General features: G+C 40.7%; 2 protein-coding genes and 1 pseudogene across 2 annotated transcripts in view; 2 read left to right on the top strand and 1 right to left on the bottom strand.

Moving 5' to 3' along the window:
* Positions 1-1,989: 1,989 nt before the first annotated feature.
* On the bottom strand, positions 1,990-6,663 carry LOC149082554 (uncharacterized). Its single transcript, XM_089236762.1, has 4 exons — positions 6,577-6,663; positions 5,416-5,897; positions 2,219-5,249; positions 1,990-2,025 (listed from the first exon to the last, which is right to left on the bottom strand). The coding sequence occupies exons 1-4, from the start codon at positions 6,661-6,663 to the stop codon at positions 1,990-1,992; spliced, it is 3,636 nt and encodes a 1,211-aa protein (XP_089092888.1).
* Positions 6,664-7,777: 1,114 nt separating this feature from the next.
* Positions 7,778-8,191, top strand: LOC149082553 (DNA oxidative demethylase ALKBH2 pseudogene; annotated as a pseudogene).
* Positions 8,192-8,246: 55 nt separating this feature from the next.
* LOC149082552 (uncharacterized) overlaps positions 8,247-20,637 on the top strand; it is a 30,173-nt gene continuing 17,782 nt past the window's right edge. The window contains exons 1-3 of the mRNA XM_089236761.1: positions 8,247-8,333; positions 9,015-9,496; positions 9,663-12,693. Coding sequence (XP_089092887.1) covers positions 8,247-8,333; positions 9,015-9,496; positions 9,663-12,693 — 3,600 coding nt within the window. The remainder of the gene's footprint in view (positions 8,334-9,014; positions 9,497-9,662; positions 12,694-20,637) is intronic.

Raw genomic sequence — 20,637 nt, 5'->3', positions numbered from 1 at the left:
CCGTAGTTGTGTCTCAAATACTAGATTCTTTGAAAGTTTTTTTTCTTCTGGAGAGGAGAGGGGGAAAAAATATACACTTTCTAGAAAATCTTATTTTTCTTATGAGAGAAGTGGGGAAAAGAAAGTCACGAAGGCGAAGAAATGAAATAAAGTAAAATTATTTTGTTTTGAAGGCAGAAAGCGAAGAAGTAGCAGAGTGCTGTGTGAGTTTTATCTTCTTTCATTTATAATTTTCTTTTTTTTTGGTGAATAAAATCGATATTCGCATACCGAATTCTTTCAGTTCAATGAATATATATTTTTTTCTCTGCGAGGATGAAACCAGACTTCTTCGGGAATGGCTGAAGAATAACAACGACCTGAAAGTTCTCAAGAAAACTTGTGAAAATCATGCTGAGGACAATTTTCTTCTTTATTTAAAATTTAAAAAAAAAAACATAAAAAAAGAAAGAATTCTTCTTACCGATTTATATCCATCAACATAATTGAATTTCATTTTTGTATAATATATACAGTATATATTCGCATGTACATTAGCTGAGCCTACACTCAGCGAGGATCCTCGTTCCATCATTCAAAGGTTCAATATACATTGGGAAATAACTATACTGTATATTTTTGTAGTCATAATATAAAAGAAGCAGCAAAATGATTGAATTCCTTTTGTTATTCTTCCTGTTACTAGGATGATTTATTGTTTGAATATGAAGTATTATTAGATGGTTTTGGGAGATTAGTATCACACACCAATCAAATGTGCGCCTATGTATAAAACGGTAAATTGGAGATTATTCATAATCACCGGTTATTATGCATGCTCACCAGTCACCTCGATAAGTTTGATAAATTTCTTTACATTTATCACTTTCACTGGTGATTAAGCATAATTCCCGAATGAAGCTGGTAAGTATGATTAAATATGGAAGAGAGCAGAAATATCACTAAAATTCAACCACTCTCTCTCTCTCTCTCTTTCATCACTCAAATTCACCCCGATGACCATTGAATTCGACAAGAAATATTTCTTGTTTCAACATTGGCCGTGGAATACAATCAAATTATTAAAATGTAATTTAATTTATGTCTGCATATAATATATAATTAATATTCACAGGCTTCTTTACTGAATCTAATAGAATGCTTTTAGAGTTTTTCAATGGACTTTTGCCCAGAAAGGGGTCTGAGGAAGTTCAAAATTTGAGGTTGATACTGAAAATGAATAAAATATTTGTGCACGTGCGTGAACATATTGTACAGAAAAACTTGCGAATAATGCAAAATTTTGTAGAAAAATTGACACCTTTTTTGTATTAGATTTTTTTTAAAAATTTATTTTCAACCAGAAAAGATTTAGAAAAAGTGAAATTTCTGGTGGTTATCACTGCAGTTGTGTTTGTGACCATAAATTTGTTATTTTCGGGTGTTTGTTCGACATAAAATATGAATATTCATTCACTGCTAAAAATCTTTTACATTATGTTATTTACTATTTTCACAAATAATAGTAGTATAGAATTGAGAGAATGAGAACAGGGGCGCCAGGGGCGCATCCGGGGGCGCACCTGTGTTCCGGAAGTGGTTTACCCCCTCCCCCACTGTTCTCGTCTCTCCCCTCCCTCCACCCCTTCGGCTGGCGACGGACTTCTTTTTTCGCGAGTGGGTGACGAACTTCCTTTTCCCCCCCCGTTAAGAAAATTGTCTGAAAGAGAAGGTATGTTTATTAAAATATATATAAATAAAATATTGAGTTATGTGGAAAAAAAAAAAGTTTTATTCTTTTTTTGAACCTACCGTGTTTTGCCCTGAAAAGGACATGAGGCGATTAGCCAGACCGCCACGTCTGCTACCGACCTGAGCGTGGACAGACCCCAACCATCGGCATTAAAAGATGGATGGAATACAGTCCGGACGCAGCCTCTTCAGATCATCCCATTTTTTTTTAAAGGTGGAAAATGGATCCCCTCCATAAAACCACCGCACCGGGAATTTTCACTGGTAATCATCACTGGTATATGGGTCTTCTACCTGCTTCGTAAAAAAAAAAAAAAAAAACACCGGGAGTTAAGTGAGAGGGGGAAGAGTCGTTGATTCGCCAATGTCCATATGCCAACGTGGAGATACCGTCATCGAGGATATATCTCTTATTGTCCAAAGGGCAAAGACTAATTTTTCTCGTGGATGTGGTGAAAAGCTGATGGTTTCGGTGCGAAATTTTTACCATGTCATGCCGATACCTCACGAGGTCATCTATGGAAGACCGATACATATGATGCCGCAGCTGTTTTTTATTGACGGCTCTGCACACCCCCTTTGCAGTTCTTTTCTCTTCTTCCGTTGTCAGTATACTATACATTTTCGATCTTAGACCCACAAATGAAAGTATCGGGGCATTTGGGGATTCGTCTTTCATTTTGCCCAGGACGGCTTTGTTCTGTACACTGTACAGGGGGTGGTTCACCGGGAAATTTGAAGTGTCAAACTCGTCCATATTCTGGAGGATATGACGATTCAGATCATCGGTTTCGATCAGATATGCCAACGAATCAGTGTCGGTGAACAATAGCTTGGCTTTGGTACCGAAACGTTCCTTCACCCACCGGTAATGAAAGTGATACATCAGGGTCTTACTGTTATCTAGTATCGTAAAGCCCACGTACATCGGACGTACCAGTTTCAGGGTCATCTTCTTCATCTTTACGGCAACAAGATCTGGATTGAATATTCTGAAGGCTTCGAAAGCTGGTGAGGCGATGAGTTTCTTAGCCCTTTTCTCGCCGTTCACAATCTTTACGTTCACATGTTTCCGCATGTTCTCCATGGTTTTGCCAAAAACAGAGTTGTTCATTAATTTAAAAAATGATTTTTCGAAATCATTTCTCGCTGCTTGACGGCACCGGGTGTTGAACATTATGTACGGTTCGAGCCATGGACTTTGATCGAACTCAATCACTCGTTTGATGTTGGTTAGCTTCATGCCCAGATCCAGATATTGTTGAAGGTTTCTGTAGTGAATGATATAATTTTGTTTATCGTAGAGATTGGGGACAAGTTTCTTTGATTTCACCGGTTTAGTCACAGGGTTCATTTTTCTCCATGCACTCCACATGTGCGGTGAAAACATTTCTGGCGTTATCTCGATGTTTTCGGGTGCGAGAGGATACTCAGAATGATGATCATGCAATTCACTGGGGTACAACAAATCCACCTCCAATACATAACCTTTCGGTGAATCACCGGGGATATTTCGAAAGTTGATTCCATCAATTTCATCTTTGGAGAGCCACCGGAATCCTGACACTGGTAGATACTGGCACATCGCGTATCCATACAAATTGTTCGCATCCCAGTAAACAATTTCACGAGTTGGTTCACCGGGATCGCAGTTGGAGGAATAGCGGCTGTTGGCCTCTGCAACACGGTGCGTGACGGTTGAAACGCCACCTCTGATACCTTCCTCAAACATCAGGTACATATCGTAATCCGTCAAGAGCTCCAAATTCACACCGGTCATCCTCAGCGATGCGAGCCATGCTAATCCCGGGGATGTATACACGTGGGCGGGGTCAATTTTATAGTATCGTAAACTCAGATCTCTGAAGTTTTCGAACACATCGGCGAGTAATATGGTATCGCACTTCACATATAGGTCGTGGTACTCCCCTAAATCTTTTATGTTAAAAGTTTCCCACACGAGCTGAGCATGAGTGTAGTCCTCTACGCTGAGCTCTTCACCGGTCAATACACTGGAAAATTCTTTGCGGGGTGGCAAAGCCGTTTCATCGAACCGGGCGAAGGTGTTGATATATTCATATGGGTAGACCCCCTTTCGAACAAGTAGGTCGACATTTCTCACCGGGAAAACATCGTCCATGAGTCCAAACTCACACCGGGATAGGTTCGCCGTCAATTTCTCCAGAGATGTTGGCAAGAATTGTAGAGAGTCTAGGAACCGGAGATTACCAATGGAAAATGATATGTATTTCTCCATATTGTTTGGAATCACTGAAATATTTCTATCCTTGAACGATTCGGCGGCTTGCATAATTAAATGGCTATCATAGCCGCGCAGATTGTGCATAATCACCGGTACATGGTTTGAATACTTCAACTGCAGATTACAGGCATTGTGAATTGCGGCAATGAACTTTCCCGATAGGTGATCGTGGTGACGCACCTTATCGACACCAAGAAGTTTACCGCAAGCTTCACAGACGGACGTCTGCTCAAACTTCAGTTCATCACCGGGTGACATCTTCAATGGCTTTATGGTGCCCAACAACTTCTGTATCTCCTCGTCTTCTTTCATGAGCATATCCATAAACACCGGAACACAGTTTTTGCCCCTATACACCACCGGGGATTTATGAAGAGACCCATCTGGTCCAACGACCACGTAGCTGAAACCACTGGGGACGTGATGTTGCATGTCGGTGCTGGAAGAACATGCCGGGTCGGATGCGCAGCCATCAATTTTCATCAACACCGACTCGAAGTCGGCATACACCACGAAAGGCACACGCAGCTGAAACTGACGTTGCGTGAACCGGAGCCACTTCTCATTTTCTGCTGGCATCACCATGCGTTGTGGCCCATGCGGTTCACAAAAAACCTTGTGCTCGGTTAGTAAACGCTCACTACTGTATCTGTGTAAACAGTATGGGCAATAAAAGGCTCGGCCGTTATGTTTGGTGAGTGAGCACAACAGACGAGTCATACTCTTTATCCACGCATAATGACATGCAGTCCCATTAGTTAAAAATAGCAAATCCACATGTTTGGAGCACCGGGTATTTTTCGTCACCCTCATTGGGACGACATGGCCATCATCGATGCCATACACGTTGATGGATATATTGTTCTGCTGTTCAAACCGGGATATTTGTGATAATTTAACAGGATATGATATCCCATGCATGTGTAGCTCCCGCTCGAATTGTGCGTATTTTGTAACGCGATGTGCGTTTTTCGCTTGCGGGTGAAGCGCAGCCAGCACACTCCAGAGAAAACATTTGTCGTCAGTGTTCTGTACGTTAATCACGCCCATCTTGCATGCAATGGATGGGGGGAGGGGGATGTATGATGCAGCCGCTAGTGGCTCATACGTGGCAATGTTCACATCCATCTTCAACACCTTCTCAAATTCCCATCCACTCCCCAGACTTGTGAAATCTTCACACGACGACAAGATTTTCTCGTACTGTGCATCGATGCAATCATCTAAATCTTGTGCAGAAAGTGCCGTTTCACATCTGGAGCGGAAAAATGGTTGGATAAATTGAGTTTCCCCCGATTCGTTGGTCCTAGAGAAAAGAACGTTAACGGCAATGTACCATTTAACCCCCCCCCCCCCCTCTCACTTGGGTTTCATGTAGTAAAATGCGCTGAAGTTGTTCTAGCACGTCATTTAAAAAAAACATCAAATCACCCTCATTTCTCTCGGATGGGCGGATGACTGTGATTGTAAAGGCATTCAAGGCATGCTGTGCGACGTCGGCAGCCTGGTTGATTGGCGGAGGTGGATCTGCAGCAGGTTGATCAATCGCTTCAGGAGACCCCGCCCCACGTTGATTGATTGGTGAATCTGCAGTCGGTTGATTGACAGCTGGCGGTCGAGCATCAGAATGAGCGATCGCTCCAGGATGAGTTGATCCTTCCCCGTGTTGATTGACAACTGAGTCTCTCGCTGCCATTTGCGGGTCATTGACAATGGTCGGATGAGTCGACCCCTCCCCGCGCTGATTACATCTTCTTTCATGAGAGACTCTTTTATCACGCCTTGTGAAACGAGCCCCACATTTCATGCATTCATAAGGTCTTTCATGCGTATGCGTTGTGGAATGCCGATTCAAATCAAATTTCTTCGAAAAAACCTTCCCGCAAATCTCACATGTATAACCCTGAAAGAAAATAGAAAGGATACCCCCTTTTAATTATCGGGAAAATGCCTCATCTTATCATATACTAACTTCGGTATGGCATCACCTCCGAAGAATGATTACTTCATAAGAATGACTTAACAAACAACTCTTATTTACCTATTACGTTGGCGGGAAGCCTGGTAAAACTAATTTTATAGCGGACCAATTTAAAATAAATACCATTATACCAAAGCCTAACGTGGAGTTATTATTATCATGGATTCCTGTATTATCATAATTTCCCGAAAATAAGCTACAGTGATGGTATAAACCAAACCATGAAAAGTGAACGGTGGGATCTAGTAGAAACCATACTTAGATTTTCTATTTTATTTATTTATTTATTATTATTATTTTTTTTTTTTTAACTTGTCAGATGTTCGGCAAATAACCAATATAATATGAATAACCAAATATATGAAAAATTCTCCAAAACCGTAGAAAACATGAAACTATAATCAATTGCAAATCTAAAACCGGTAATATATATTTAAAGGGTATCTCGCTAAATTACCGGACGATTCAGTTAATAAAGGAAACAAATTTAAAATGCATATATACATTGTTTCAAACATGCTAACACTGCGTTACTTTTACGGGGTCACTTAACTACCCCCCCCCAAAATCATCATGAAACGTATATCATTAAATAACTCACCATTTTCTGCTTTTTCGATGCTGGTCCTGATGGATCTTCAGCTGCCCGCTTCGATGACTCGGGACATACTCCCAACTGCTCACTCATATCCATAGCAAAAAATTCCTCCTGCACTTCAAAAAGATCACATAATCCGTTGAATTCATCCCAAGATAAGCTTTCTCTCAGCTCCTAGGGAAACAGTCGCTATCGGGTAGTCTTTCTCCAGATCAATTTCATTGTCGCGATGATTCCCGATCCGGCGTGTGCCATCAGCATAGCGGTTGATGAGAACAAAGTTGAATTCACATCCTGTAGTGGTCTGGATAACTTCTCTCACCTCCTGTAGAGCGGGCAGCCACTGCTTCGCCGTCAATCGAAGACCGCTAAAAGAATACTTTACTCCATGATCCCCATAAGCTGAATGTTGGCGAGGAATTGGATATTCTTTCCCGCGTGAGGCGACCTGAGAACGTTAGCAATGTACTCCAAATTCAATCCGGATTCCATTTCGGAACAGCTAAGCAACTTTACTATGAACAAACTGCAAATGTGATTGGAGTCGTTTGAGCTCGCGTTTAAATACTAGATGTCGATATCCGGGAAGTAGATATGCTAACAACCATCTTCCGCATCGGTTATATCCAATCAAATCAACTTCCTCCCCATACCCCATATCAACGGGAAGTAAGCCTGTATCCGCCATGATATGAAACGCGAGGATATATTTAAACTCCGGACATCATTTGTTAATCAACGATGTCTGGATACATCCTCGAGGATATTGAAAATATATTCTAGTATGCTAACTTCCACCATCCGGTGTTAATCAGCGATGTAATGTTAATGTTAATCATACCATACATATATTTAAACTACGGACATCGCGTGTTAATGAACGATGTCTGATGCATCCTTGAGGATATTGAAAATATATTTTAGTATTTTAACTTCCGACACCCGATCCAGACATCGTTGATTAACAAATGATGTCCGGAGTTTAAATATATCCTCGCGTTTCATATCATGGCGGATACAGGCTTACTTCCCGTTGATATGGGGTATGGGGAGGAAGTTGATTTGATTGGATATAACCGATGCGGAAGATGGTTGTTAGCATATCTACTTCCCGGATATCGACATCTAGTATTTAAACGCGAGCTCAAACGACTCCAATCACATTTGCAGTTTGTTCATAGTAAAGTTGCTTAGCTGTTCCGAAATGGAATCCGGATTGAATTTGGAGTACATTGCTAACGTTCTCAGGTCGCCTCACGCAATTTTCGAAGAACTGGAGAAAGATGTCCACTACTTGCCGCCAGAGCTATCCAGAGTCACCGTGAATGGGAAAGAATATCCAATTCCTCGCCAACATTCAGCTTATGGGGATCATGGAGTAAAGTATTCTTTTAGCGGTCTTCGATTGACGGCGAAGCAGTGGCTGCCCGCTCTACAGGAGGTGAGAGAAGTTATCCAGACCACTACAGGATGTGAATTCAACTTTGTTCTCATCAACCGCTATGCTGATGGCACACGCCGGATCGGGAATCATCGCGACAATGAAATTGATCTGGAGAAAGACTACCCGATAGCGACTGTTTCCCTAGGAGCTGAGAGAAAGCTTATCTTGGGATGAATTCAACGGATTATGTGATCTTTTTGAAGTGCAGGAGGAATTTTTTGCTATGGATATGAGTGAGCAGTTGGGAGTATGTCCCGAGTCATCGAAGCGGGCAGCTGAAGATCCATCAGGACCAGCATCGAAAAAGCAGAAAATGGTGAGTTATTTAATGATATACGTTTCATGATGATTTTGGGGGGGGGGGTAGTTAAGTGACCCCGTAAAAGTAACGCAGTGTTAGCATGTTTGAAACAATGTATATATGCATTTTAAATTTGTTTCCTTTATTAACTGAATCGTCCGGTAATTTAGCGAGATACCCTTTAAATATATATTACCGGTTTTAGATTTGCAATTGATTATAGTTTCATGTTTTCTACGGTTTTGGAGAATTTTTCATATATTTGGTTATTCATATTATATTGGTTATTTGCCGAACATCTGACAAGTTAAAAAAAAAAAAATAATAATAATAAATAAATAAATAAAATAGAAAATCTAAGTATGGTTTCTACTAGATCCCACCGTTCACTTTTCATGGTTTGGTTTATACCATCACTGTAGCTTATTTTCGGGAAATTATGATAATACAGGAATCCATGATAATAATAACTCCACGTTAGGCTTTGGTATAATGGTATTTATTTTAAATTGGTCCGCTATAAAATTAGTTTTACCAGGCTTCCCGCCAACGTAATAGGTAAATAAGAGTTGTTTGTTAAGTCATTCTTATGAAGTAATCATTCTTCGGAGGTGATGCCATACCGAAGTTAGTATATGATAAGATGAGGCATTTTCCCGATAATTAAAAGGGGGTATCCTTTCTATTTTCTTTCAGGGTTATACATGTGAGATTTGCGGGAAGGTTTTTTCGAAGAAATTTGATTTGAATCGGCATTCCACAACGCATACGCATGAAAGACCTTATGAATGCATGAAATGTGGGGCTCGTTTCACAAGGCGTGATAAAAGAGTCTCTCATGAAAGAAGATGTAATCAGCGCGGGGAGGGGTCGACTCATCCGACCATTGTCAATGACCCGCAAATGGCAGCGAGAGACTCAGTTGTCAATCAACACGGGGAAGGATCAACTCATCCTGGAGCGATCGCTCATTCTGATGCTCGACCGCCAGCTGTCAATCAACCGACTGCAGATTCACCAATCAATCAACGTGGGGCGGGGTCTCCTGAAGCGATTGATCAACCTGCTGCAGATCCACCTCCGCCAATCAACCAGGCTGCCGACGTCGCACAGCATGCCTTGAATGCCTTTACAATCACAGTCATCCGCCCATCCGAGAGAAATGAGGGTGATTTGATGTTTTTTTTAAATGACGTGCTAGAACAACTTCAGCGCATTTTACTACATGAAACCCAAGTGAGAGGGGGGGGGGGGGGTTAAATGGTACATTGCCGTTAACGTTCTTTTCTCTAGGACCAACGAATCGGGGGAAACTCAATTTATCCAACCATTTTTCCGCTCCAGATGTGAAACGGCACTTTCTGCACAAGATTTAGATGATTGCATCGATGCACAGTACGAGAAAATCTTGTCGTCGTGTGAAGATTTCACAAGTCTGGGGAGTGGATGGGAATTTGAGAAGGTGTTGAAGATGGATGTGAACATTGCCACGTATGAGCCACTAGCGGCTGCATCATACATCCCCCTCCCCCCATCCATTGCATGCAAGATGGGCGTGATTAACGTACAGAACACTGACGACAAATGTTTTCTCTGGAGTGTGCTGGCTGCGCTTCACCCGCAAGCGAAAAACGCACATCGCGTTACAAAATACGCACAATTCGAGCGGGAGCTACACATGCATGGGATATCATATCCTGTTAAATTATCACAAATATCCCGGTTTGAACAGCAGAACAATATATCCATCAACGTGTATGGCATCGATGATGGCCATGTCGTCCCAATGAGGGTGACGAAAAATACCCGGTGCTCCAAACATGTGGATTTGCTATTTTTAACTAATGGGACTGCATGTCATTATGCGTGGATAAAGAGTATGACTCGTCTGTTGTGCTCACTCACCAAACATAACGGCCGAGCCTTTTATTGCCCATACTGTTTACACAGATACAGTAGTGAGCGTTTACTAACCGAGCACAAGGTTTTTTGTGAACCGCATGGGCCACAACGCATGGTGATGCCAGCAGAAAATGAGAAGTGGCTCCGGTTCACGCAACGTCAGTTTCAGCTGCGTGTGCCTTTCGTGGTGTATGCCGACTTCGAGTCGGTGTTGATGAAAATTGATGGCTGCGCATCCGACCCGGCATGTTCTTCCAGCACCGACATGCAACATCACGTCCCCAGTGGTTTCAGCTACGTGGTCGTTGGACCAGATGGGTCTCTTCATAAATCCCCGGTGGTGTATAGGGGCAAAAACTGTGTTCCGGTGTTTATGGATATGCTCATGAAAGAAGACGAGGAGATACAGAAGTTGTTGGGCACCATAAAGCCATTGAAGATGTCACCCGGTGATGAACTGAAGTTTGAGCAGACGTCCGTCTGTGAAGCTTGCGGTAAACTTCTTGGTGTCGATAAGGTGCGTCACCACGATCACCTATCGGGAAAGTTCATTGCCGCAATTCACAATGCCTGTAATCTGCAGTTGAAGTATTCAAACCATGTACCGGTGATTATGCACAATCTGCGCGGCTATGATAGCCATTTAATTATGCAAGCCGCCGAATCGTTCAAGGATAGAAATATTTCAGTGATTCCAAACAATATGGAGAAATACATATCATTTTCCATTGGTAATCTCCGGTTCCTAGACTCTCTACAATTCTTGCCAACATCTCTGGAGAAATTGACGGCGAACCTATCCCGGTGTGAGTTTGGACTCATGGACGATGTTTTCCCGGTGAGAAATGTCGACCTACTTGTTCGAAAGGGGGTCTACCCATATGAATATATCAACACCTTCGCCCGGTTCGATGAAACGGCTTTGCCACCCCGCAAAGAATTTTCCAGTGTATTGACCGGTGAAGAGCTCAGCGTAGAGGACTACACTCATGCTCAGCTCGTGTGGGAAACTTTTAACATAAAAGATTTAGGGGAGTACCACGACCTATATGTGAAGTGCGATACCATATTACTCGCCGATGTGTTCGAAAACTTCAGAGATCTGAGTTTACGATACTATAAAATTGACCCCGCCCACGTGTATACATCCCCGGGATTAGCATGGCTCGCATCGCTGAGGATGACCGGTGTGAATTTGGAGCTCTTGACGGATTACGATATGTACCTGATGTTTGAGGAAGGTATCAGAGGTGGCGTTTCAACCGTCACGCACCGTGTTGCAGAGGCCAACAGCCGCTATTCCTCCAACTACGATCCCGGTGAACCAACTCGTGAAATTGTTTACTGGGATGCGAACAATTTGTATGGATACGCGATGTGCCAGTATCTACCAGTGTCAGGATTCCGGTGGCTCTCCAAAGATGAAATTGATGGAATCAACTTTCGAAATATCCCCGGTGATTCACCGAAAGGTTATGTATTGGAGGTGGATTTGTTGTACCCCAGTGAATTGCATGATCATCATTCTGAGTATCCTCTCGCACCCGAAAACATCGAGATAACGCCAGAAATGTTTTCACCGCACATGTGGAGTGCATGGAGAAAAATGAACCCTGTGACTAAACCGGTGAAATCAAAGAAACTTGTCCCCAATCTCTACGATAAACAAAATTATATCATTCACTACAGAAACCTTCAACAATATCTGGATCTGGGCATGAAGCTAACCAACATCAAACGAGTGATTGAGTTCGATCAAAGTCCATGGCTCGAACCGTACATAATGTTCAACACCCGGTGCCGTCAAGCAGCGAGAAATGATTTCGAAAAATCATTTTTTAAATTAATGAACAACTCTGTTTTTGGCAAAACCATGGAGAACATGCGGAAACATGTGAACGTAAAGATTGTGAACGGCGAGAAAAGGGCTAAGAAACTCATCGCCTCACCAGCTTTCGAAGCCTTCAGAATATTCAATCCAGATCTTGTTGCCGTAAAGATGAAGAAGATGACCCTGAAACTGGTACGTCCGATGTACGTGGGCTTTACGATACTAGATAACAGTAAGACCCTGATGTATCACTTTCATTACCGGTGGGTGAAGGAACGTTTCGGTACCAAAGCCAAGCTATTGTTCACCGACACTGATTCGTTGGCATATCTGATCGAAACCGATGATCTGAATCGTCATATCCTCCAGAATATGGACGAGTTTGACACTTCAAATTTCCCGGTGAACCACCCCCTGTACAGTGTACAGAACAAAGCCGTCCTGGGCAAAATGAAAGACGAATCCCCAAATGCCCCGATACTTTCATTTGTGGGTCTAAGATCGAAAATGTATAGTATACTGACAACGGAAGAAGAGAAAAGAACTGCAAAGGGGGTGTGCAGAGCCGTCAATAAAAAACAGCTGCGGCATCATATGTATCGGTCTTCCATAGATGACCTCGTGAGGTATCGGCATGACATGGTAAAAATTTCGCACCGAAACCATCAGCTTTTCACCACATCCACGAGAAAAATTAGTCTTTGCCCTTTGGACAATAAGAGATATATCCTCGATGACGGTATCTCCACGTTGGCATATGGACATTGGCGAATCAACGACTCTTCCCCCTCTCACTTAACTCCCGGTGTTTTTTTTTTTTTTTTTACGAAGCAGGTAGAAGACCCATATACCAGTGATGATTACCAGTGAAAATTCCCGGTGCGGTGGTTTTATGGAGGGGATCCATTTTCCACCTTTAAAAAAAAATGGGATGATCTGAAGAGGCTGCGTCCGGACTGTATTCCATCCATCTTTTAATGCCGATGGTTGGGGTCTGTCCACGCTCAGGTCGGTAGCAGACGTGGCGGTCTGGCTAATCGCCTCATGTCCTTTTCAGGGCAAAACACGGTAGGTTCAAAAAAAGAATAAAACTTTTTTTTTTCCACATAACTCAATATTTTATTTATATATATTTTAATAAACATACCTTCTCTTTCAGACAATTTTCTTAACGGGGGGGAAAAGGAAGTTCGTCACCCACTCGCGAAAAAAGAAGTCCGTCGCCAGCCGAAGGGGTGGAGGGAGGGGAGAGACGAGAACAGTGGGGGAGGGGGTAAACCACTTCCGGAACACAGGTGCGCCCCCGGATGCGCCCCTGGCGCCCCTGTTCTCATTCTCTCAATTCTATACTACTAATAATGCTGTATTTACTTAACATTTGAAACATATGTTCATGCACTTATTGTAAATCAGGGGTTCTTAACCTTTTTCAGCCACGACCCAAAATCAGCAACAACACCAGCTTCGCGACCAATGTAACTTCATTTTTCGAATTTAGTGAAAACAGTGACGCTATAAGTGCATTTATTGATGTTTGTGGATTTTGAAGACATGCACCGCTCGGAAGCCCCTGCGAATCAAGTTTGGCCATGATCCATAATTACAAGAGCCTCTGACTGCTAGTGAATTTGTGTGACACATCTTGGAAGCCCCTGCACAACAACTTTGGGACGTGACTCATAGATCAAGAATCCCTGGCTGTGAGTGAATTTGTACGACTCATTTCGGAAGCCCCTGTCAGTCAAGTCCGGTTAGTGACCCATAGCTCAGGATCCCCTAGTTAGTGAATTGTTATGACTAGAGCCCGGATTATATGCAAATATGCACTTAAAAAGACTAAAATATCCACTCAAAAATATTCAAATATGCCGAAATATGCGTTTAAAAATGCCAAAATATATGTACTATCGTTACACACAACCATATATTTATTTTTGGGTATTTTTTTTTTCTGCCACCACGTTTACGCAATTTGCGTGTTGTGTCCTTTATGTTTGTATTTGAAAAATCCTGGAAAAAGTTACAAATTCGAAAATATGTACGAAAAAATAGGAAATATTAGTTAAAAAAATCACTATGCAAGAAAACCAGGTATGTTTTTAAAATACATATTTTCTATTTGTTAGTGCATATTCATTTACATCCTCACATACGCAAATACTGCATATGCAAATAACTTCTAAATATTTTTGAGCATTTTCAGTTTCTAATTAGTCTGGCTGTTCAGTAACGAAAATAACGCTAAAAAAGTATTTCGAGACTATTTCTAAAAGAATTGAACATTTTTGACGCTAACGCGGAAAACAGTTGATATTTGAAAAAAAAACAACAAAAAAAAACACATCTTCCTGTGGGAAAAAAACCCGATGTTATGAAAATATTATGAGCAATATTCATTTGGAAAACTATGAAAAAGTGATTGAGGTTTAATAAATCTTCACAAATATGTACTTATTCTGAAAATTCTTTGATTTTATGCATTTATATGCATTAATGCTGGAAAAAGCCAAAATATGCAAATGCATGTGCACATATGCATTTGCATATAATCCGGGCTCTAATTATGACCCATCTCGGAAGCCCCTGGCAATCAAGTCTGGATTGTGACCCATAGCTCGAGTCTCTGGGTTAGTTGATTTTTGCGATCTAACTCGGAAGCCCCAACGAATGAAAGTTGGGTCATGATCCATAGCTTAAGAATCCCTGGCTGTAAGTGGATTTAATGGATTTGTAGGATCCTTCACGGAAACCCCTGCGAATCACGTTTGAGTCAGAACCCTTGTTGTCAGTGGATTTAGATAACGACCCATCTCAGGAGGCCCCGGTAACCCAAGTTTGGGTCGCGATCCGTAGGTTAAGACCCCCCCCCCCTCCCCTGGTGTAAATTAATGAGTGTTATAGTTCTTTTTATTGTATAAATACATAACTTTTCAGTATATAAAAGTTTGTGTTCCCTTCGGTGAAAAATTCCTAAGAATATAATACTCTAAGATTGCCTTTTCTTTAAATTTTAAAAACGTTTTATTCATTTTTAATTATTTTTTCGCTTATCATAAATTTTATTTACTATGTTTTAATTTGAGAGAAGAAATTTAGTTCCACACAGTAACTTCACGATAAAAACTATTCCAGCGTGTTGCTTCACCTTTTATCTACCAGATTATGGGAAGTAGAATAAGAAGAAAATTTAAATTAATATAAATATGCACTCGGACCTATATATATATATATATATACTTAATCACATAAGGGCTAAACGGGTATCCCGCTTAAATGGATAAATTCTCCGGCACCAAAATTCTTCCCATAGAGATAATGCTAAAGTTCACCGCTTAATATGATAATAGCAACTTTTCCCACTTTAATTAAATATTGCGCTCAACACGCCAACTCTAATACACATCAACCACTACACACATAACGTTTATATTGAATCAAATATCTATAATTATTGAAAAATGTGTTAATAAAATAAGATTAATACATCTTAGAGGAGGTATTGGCCTCCAAGCATTTAAGTTGTCGTCAATATGTACATTTGATTATTTTATTTATGTTCTCCGTTGAGCCGATAGAGAGCGCTAAATTTCCTAATGAAAAGTAAAAATCCTATGTAATGTGATCATTGTAATTAAATATAATTTTCATTTCATTTGTTTGATGTCTGATTTGTTCGAGAAGCTTTATTGATATTGATACTTCATCAGTTTTCAATATACAAACTATACTATCGTTGTAAAATGACAATTGATTGGTTCCCCGCATAAACGGATAATGTGTGCTGGAATCGTTGATATCCGATTAAGCGGAGCCGATTGTACATACATTATGCGAATTATTTTCAGGTCATATTAGTTCAATTAAAGATGAAAAAAAATACTGTTTTGCAAACATTTATTTATTAAAAACAAATTGTCTAACCTGTTACAGTGGTTTGCAGTCAGTAGATAAAGGGTTGAAAAGAAAACGAAGAGGAATAAGAGAGAGAGAGGAACTTATTATTATTATTTTCATAAACAAGGAAATAACATCATTATGATTATTAATTATATGCAGCGAACTTGGCTAATTCGAACTTCGTTAATTTTAATTTTTGGATAATTCGGATATTAAAAATTCCCCTCGTGTGTTCCTTATTCAATTTAATGTTGAATTTACTTGTATTATTTGATTTTTCCCCTACTGTTTTGAATAATCAAAGTTTGATTTAGGTATGTCTTGTTTGGAAAACGCCTCTTTTCTTCAGAGAATTCAAGCTAACTTTTAATCATCCTTGCTTTTATCTTGCGGTTTACTGATCTTTTCCAGGATAACATTAAAATAATTACAATGAAAAATCTAATTTTTTTTGTTTTGGTAGTAAGGAGGAATGATTTTGCTACTGGTTTCACACACTAGCTGTTGTCTTCTCGCTGCAGCTGGTGTTTTACCAGATCCACGATTACTTCATCAGCACCCGCCAGTGATGACAGAAACAACAAACCGACGACGAACCGACTTCTGTCCCCATAAGGGGAAATAAGCTCGTTACCCGGAGGGTTCGGGCCATGGTGGAAAAGCGATGCGACACCTGAGCACTGAGCACCGAAAGACCAACAGTGAGCAAGAAGACACAAAATTCTGGTTACATTGCGCAGGTGCTTACAAAGATACTCACATCATCAGCAGGCCTCGAAGGGGGGACCCACGAAAACCTATAAACATATGTATGTATATACATTATAATACTGTACGTAACAATTACAAAACAGACACAAACGCAGAACAAAAACGCTACGCCAGAGCAGTGGGAGGGGGGAGGGATACAAAATACAACAAGGGAAATATGAAATATAGGAAAGCACTATGCATGTAACAAACAGATGCAAAGAGATATAGAAGCGCAAAATATAACATGTTACATGATGCAGGACAAAACGCTATCCAAATGCAGTGAATTAAGAACTACGGCGGAATTACAGGAATCATACAAAAATATGGCATAACATATGACGAAACTTCGTGCCGAAAATACAGAGAATGCTATGGTATATGATACTACAGAAATTGCTATTGACATGATGCTGAAGGCATTACGTTTTGCCGGTGCGGAAGGTACAAAAGACACAAAGCAGTATGATGGAGTACTTATTGCAACTGAAATAGCGATTTAGTATATTACTACTGATACAATGAAGAGCTCAAAATGCATCACGGGTACAGCATGATACAGAAAATGAGAGTGCTTTACTGAAATTACATAACTCAATTAATATTGAACAACACTACAATTATATTCGGGGCGCAGTGTGAAACATGAATCAAACAATAGAAACAACATAGTGCAATGAAATGTGTAAATGCGATACAAGTGACAGTATTATTGAACATTGTCTATCCTTGGGAATTGACATACTCATGGATATAATATGTATAATATCAATGTATCCTGCCACTGACAGATGCAAATGTTACTAGTCAGGAATTACGCTTGTGTGATTGTGTCTATTGTAATTTTCTCCATAGACATACCAATGCAGCATTTTTCATCACGTTCAAAAGAGGTTCATGTTAAATTCTAGAAAGAAAAAGTTGTAGTTTTTTCAGACGGATGTGTGGAAATTAGTGAAAAAGTAAAGAATATAAAGCCACATTGAATCTTCTCACAAAAACTAATCTCACAAAACAACAGAGTTCCCTGTTCCAACACTTACAGAAGCTACAGGCATGTCAGAAAAAAGTAAGACTTTAATCTCGAGAATCGCGGCTATAATTCCCTAAATCAGTTTCCCAAAGTAGGCAATATCTCCCCGGGGGGGGGGGGGTTCGGAGACAGAAGCTACGGAAGAAGGATTTGATTGAGTTTGGGGGGGGGGGGCGAAGAGATAGATAGATGGAACCGCTCACAACCCCGCACTGATGCAAAGCACCTTACTTCCGTTACTTCAGAAGAGACAGAGTTATGTCGGAAAAGTTGGCAAATATTTATAGAGGCGGCTCCTCTTGCCCCCGTGCTCGCAAGTATCGAATCACTCCGTCGTTCTCCCCATGAAGACAGCCATCAACTCGATGCAACGTACAAGCCATTTGACTAAAATGGATAGCTTAATCCAATGACTAGGGAGAAAAATTGCACGTGCGCCCAGTGGCACACAGGGGCCGAAGACCGCAACCTGGAGGGGATGAAATTAAAAATTTCTCCGAGGAAGGGGACGATGGAACAAAAAGTTTTGGAAACTATCTTATATATAAATGTGAAAGTATGTATGTATGTATGTATGTATGTATGCTCTTTATACAAATCTACAGTTTTAGACCGATCGTCGCCAGATTTTGCATATATACCAAACAGGTCCGGGATTGAACCGTAGGCTACTTTAAAAGTTCGTCAGAGCTGGGCAAATGCCCGAAATGGGCGAAAAACTGCCGGGCAACAATGGTTTTGGGGCCACAACAATCACTTTCGGAACGTTTACTTTGGTTACCGTGGTTTCCAACAATGCGTTTCAGACGTGAATATATGCCTTTACAATGGTTTGCCACACCTTTAATTCTATTATTATAACAGTTTATTCTTTTATAACGGTTTGTCACTTTTCCAATCCTCCCAGTAATTGAAGAAAACCCGGGAAGAGCGCCGGGTATTTCTGCTAGCCTATATACAGGGTATCCTGTAAGTGCTAATGCGGCCTTTATCTCATCAACCGCCCATAGTATAGGTATAGTTTCAATTTAGAAAATGCTTAAAAGGCGTTTGAATAATATTCGCTGGACATGGGACGTCACTTATAGCAGAGAACAACAACTACGGTGACAAAACTGAGAATAAAAATGTTCAACTCCAGCTGCCAGTCATTAAATAATTATCAAGGTATACATATATAATTTTTTTACGGGGCGGGCAACGTCGCCGGGTATCAGCTAGTGTTCTATATAAATGTGAAAGTATGTATGTATGTATGTATGTATGTATGCTCTTTATACAAATCTACAGTTTTAGACCGATCGTCGCCAGATTTTGCATATATACCAAACAGGTCCGGGATTGAACCGTAGGCTACTTTAAAAGTTCGTCAGAGCTGGGCAAATGCCCGAAATGGGCGAAAAACTGTCGGGCAACAATAGTTTTGGGGCCTCAACAATTACTTTCGGAACGTTTACTTTGGTTACCGTGGTTTCCAACAATGCGTTTCAGACGTGTATATATGCCTTTACAATGGTTTGTCACACCTTTAATTCTGTTATTGTAACAGTTTATTCCTTTATAACGGTTTGTCACTTTTCCAATCCTCCCATTAATTGCAGAAAACCCGGGAAGAGCGCCGGGTATTTTTGCTAGCCTATATATACTATACAGTGTGTCCTGTAAGTGGTAATGCGGCCTTTATCGACCACCCATCGTATAGGTATAGTTTCAATTTAAAAAATGCCTAAAAGGCGTTTGAATAATATTCGCTGCACAAGCTGGACGTATGACGTCGCTAACAACAAAGAACAACAACTACGCTGACAAAACCGAGAATAAAAATGTTCAACGCCAGCTGATGAACTCAATGCTTGCCTCAAATCATCAACACTCTGGTACCAAGTTAAAACATTATCATTATCCACCAACATGCGAGTTCAACTGCAAAATGACTCAGCACTGCTATCATTTTCACATCAGTTGACCAACCAGTAGACGCAAGCACTGGACCGATTACGTTCCCAAATGGATTTTGCCAGTTGTTAAACTCAGTTCAAGAACTTGCAGACAAAGTCTTCCCAAACATTCAACAAAATGACCAAAACCATGAGTGGCTTTCTGAGAGCGATTCTGGCACCGAAAAATGACAGTATGAACAAGATCAACGAAAAAATCCTAAAAATTATTCCAGGAGACTCCACATCTTACAAATCGGTTGACACTGTCACAGACACGGCACAGACATTTAGTTCTGTATCCTGTAGAATGTCTGAACTCCTTTGGATATTCCGGGTGTGCCACCACACAATTTGACCCTCAAAGTCGGAGCACCTATAATGCTTTTAAGAAATTTGGACACACCGAGACTCTGCAATGGCACCAGACTCTGCGTGAAGAAATTGCACAATTGCATCATTGAAGTAACGATTCTAACTGGATGTGACAAAGAAAAAGAAACCTTCATTTCACGTATCCCAATTATCACTGAAGAAATGCCATTCACTTTCAAGCTATTACAGTTACCGATTCGTTTAGCTTTTGCCATGACAATCAACAAAGCGCAAGGCCAGTCGTTAGCAGTGGCAGGTATCAACTTACTTGAGCCCTGTTTTTCACACGGACACCTTTTCGTCACCTGTTCGCGTGTTGGTAATGCTAAAAATTTGTACATCTACACACCAGATGGAAAAAGAAAAAATATAGTGTATCCACAAGTGATTGCCTGAAGTTTTTAATTAAAATATTTAAAAATAAAAGCAATTTTCTCTTACTTGATGCAGAAATGTTTTTGATTAAGAAATAATTAATAAGCTATACATATATAAATTTTTTACGGGGCGGGCAACGTCGCCGGGTATCAGCTAGTGTTCTATAAATCATAGTTTCCCAAACTTTTTTGTCCCATCGCCCCTTCTTCAGAA

The sequence above is a fragment of the Pholcus phalangioides genome, unplaced genomic scaffold (assembly GCF_987345545.1).
Source record: "Pholcus phalangioides strain wild (caught in Gottingen) unplaced genomic scaffold, Ppha-v1.0 ptg000009l_1, whole genome shotgun sequence".
NCBI lineage: Eukaryota > Metazoa > Arthropoda > Arachnida > Araneae > Pholcidae > Pholcus > Pholcus phalangioides.
Note: the sequence above shows the minus strand (reverse complement) of the source record. Positions and strands in the feature narration are given on the sequence as shown.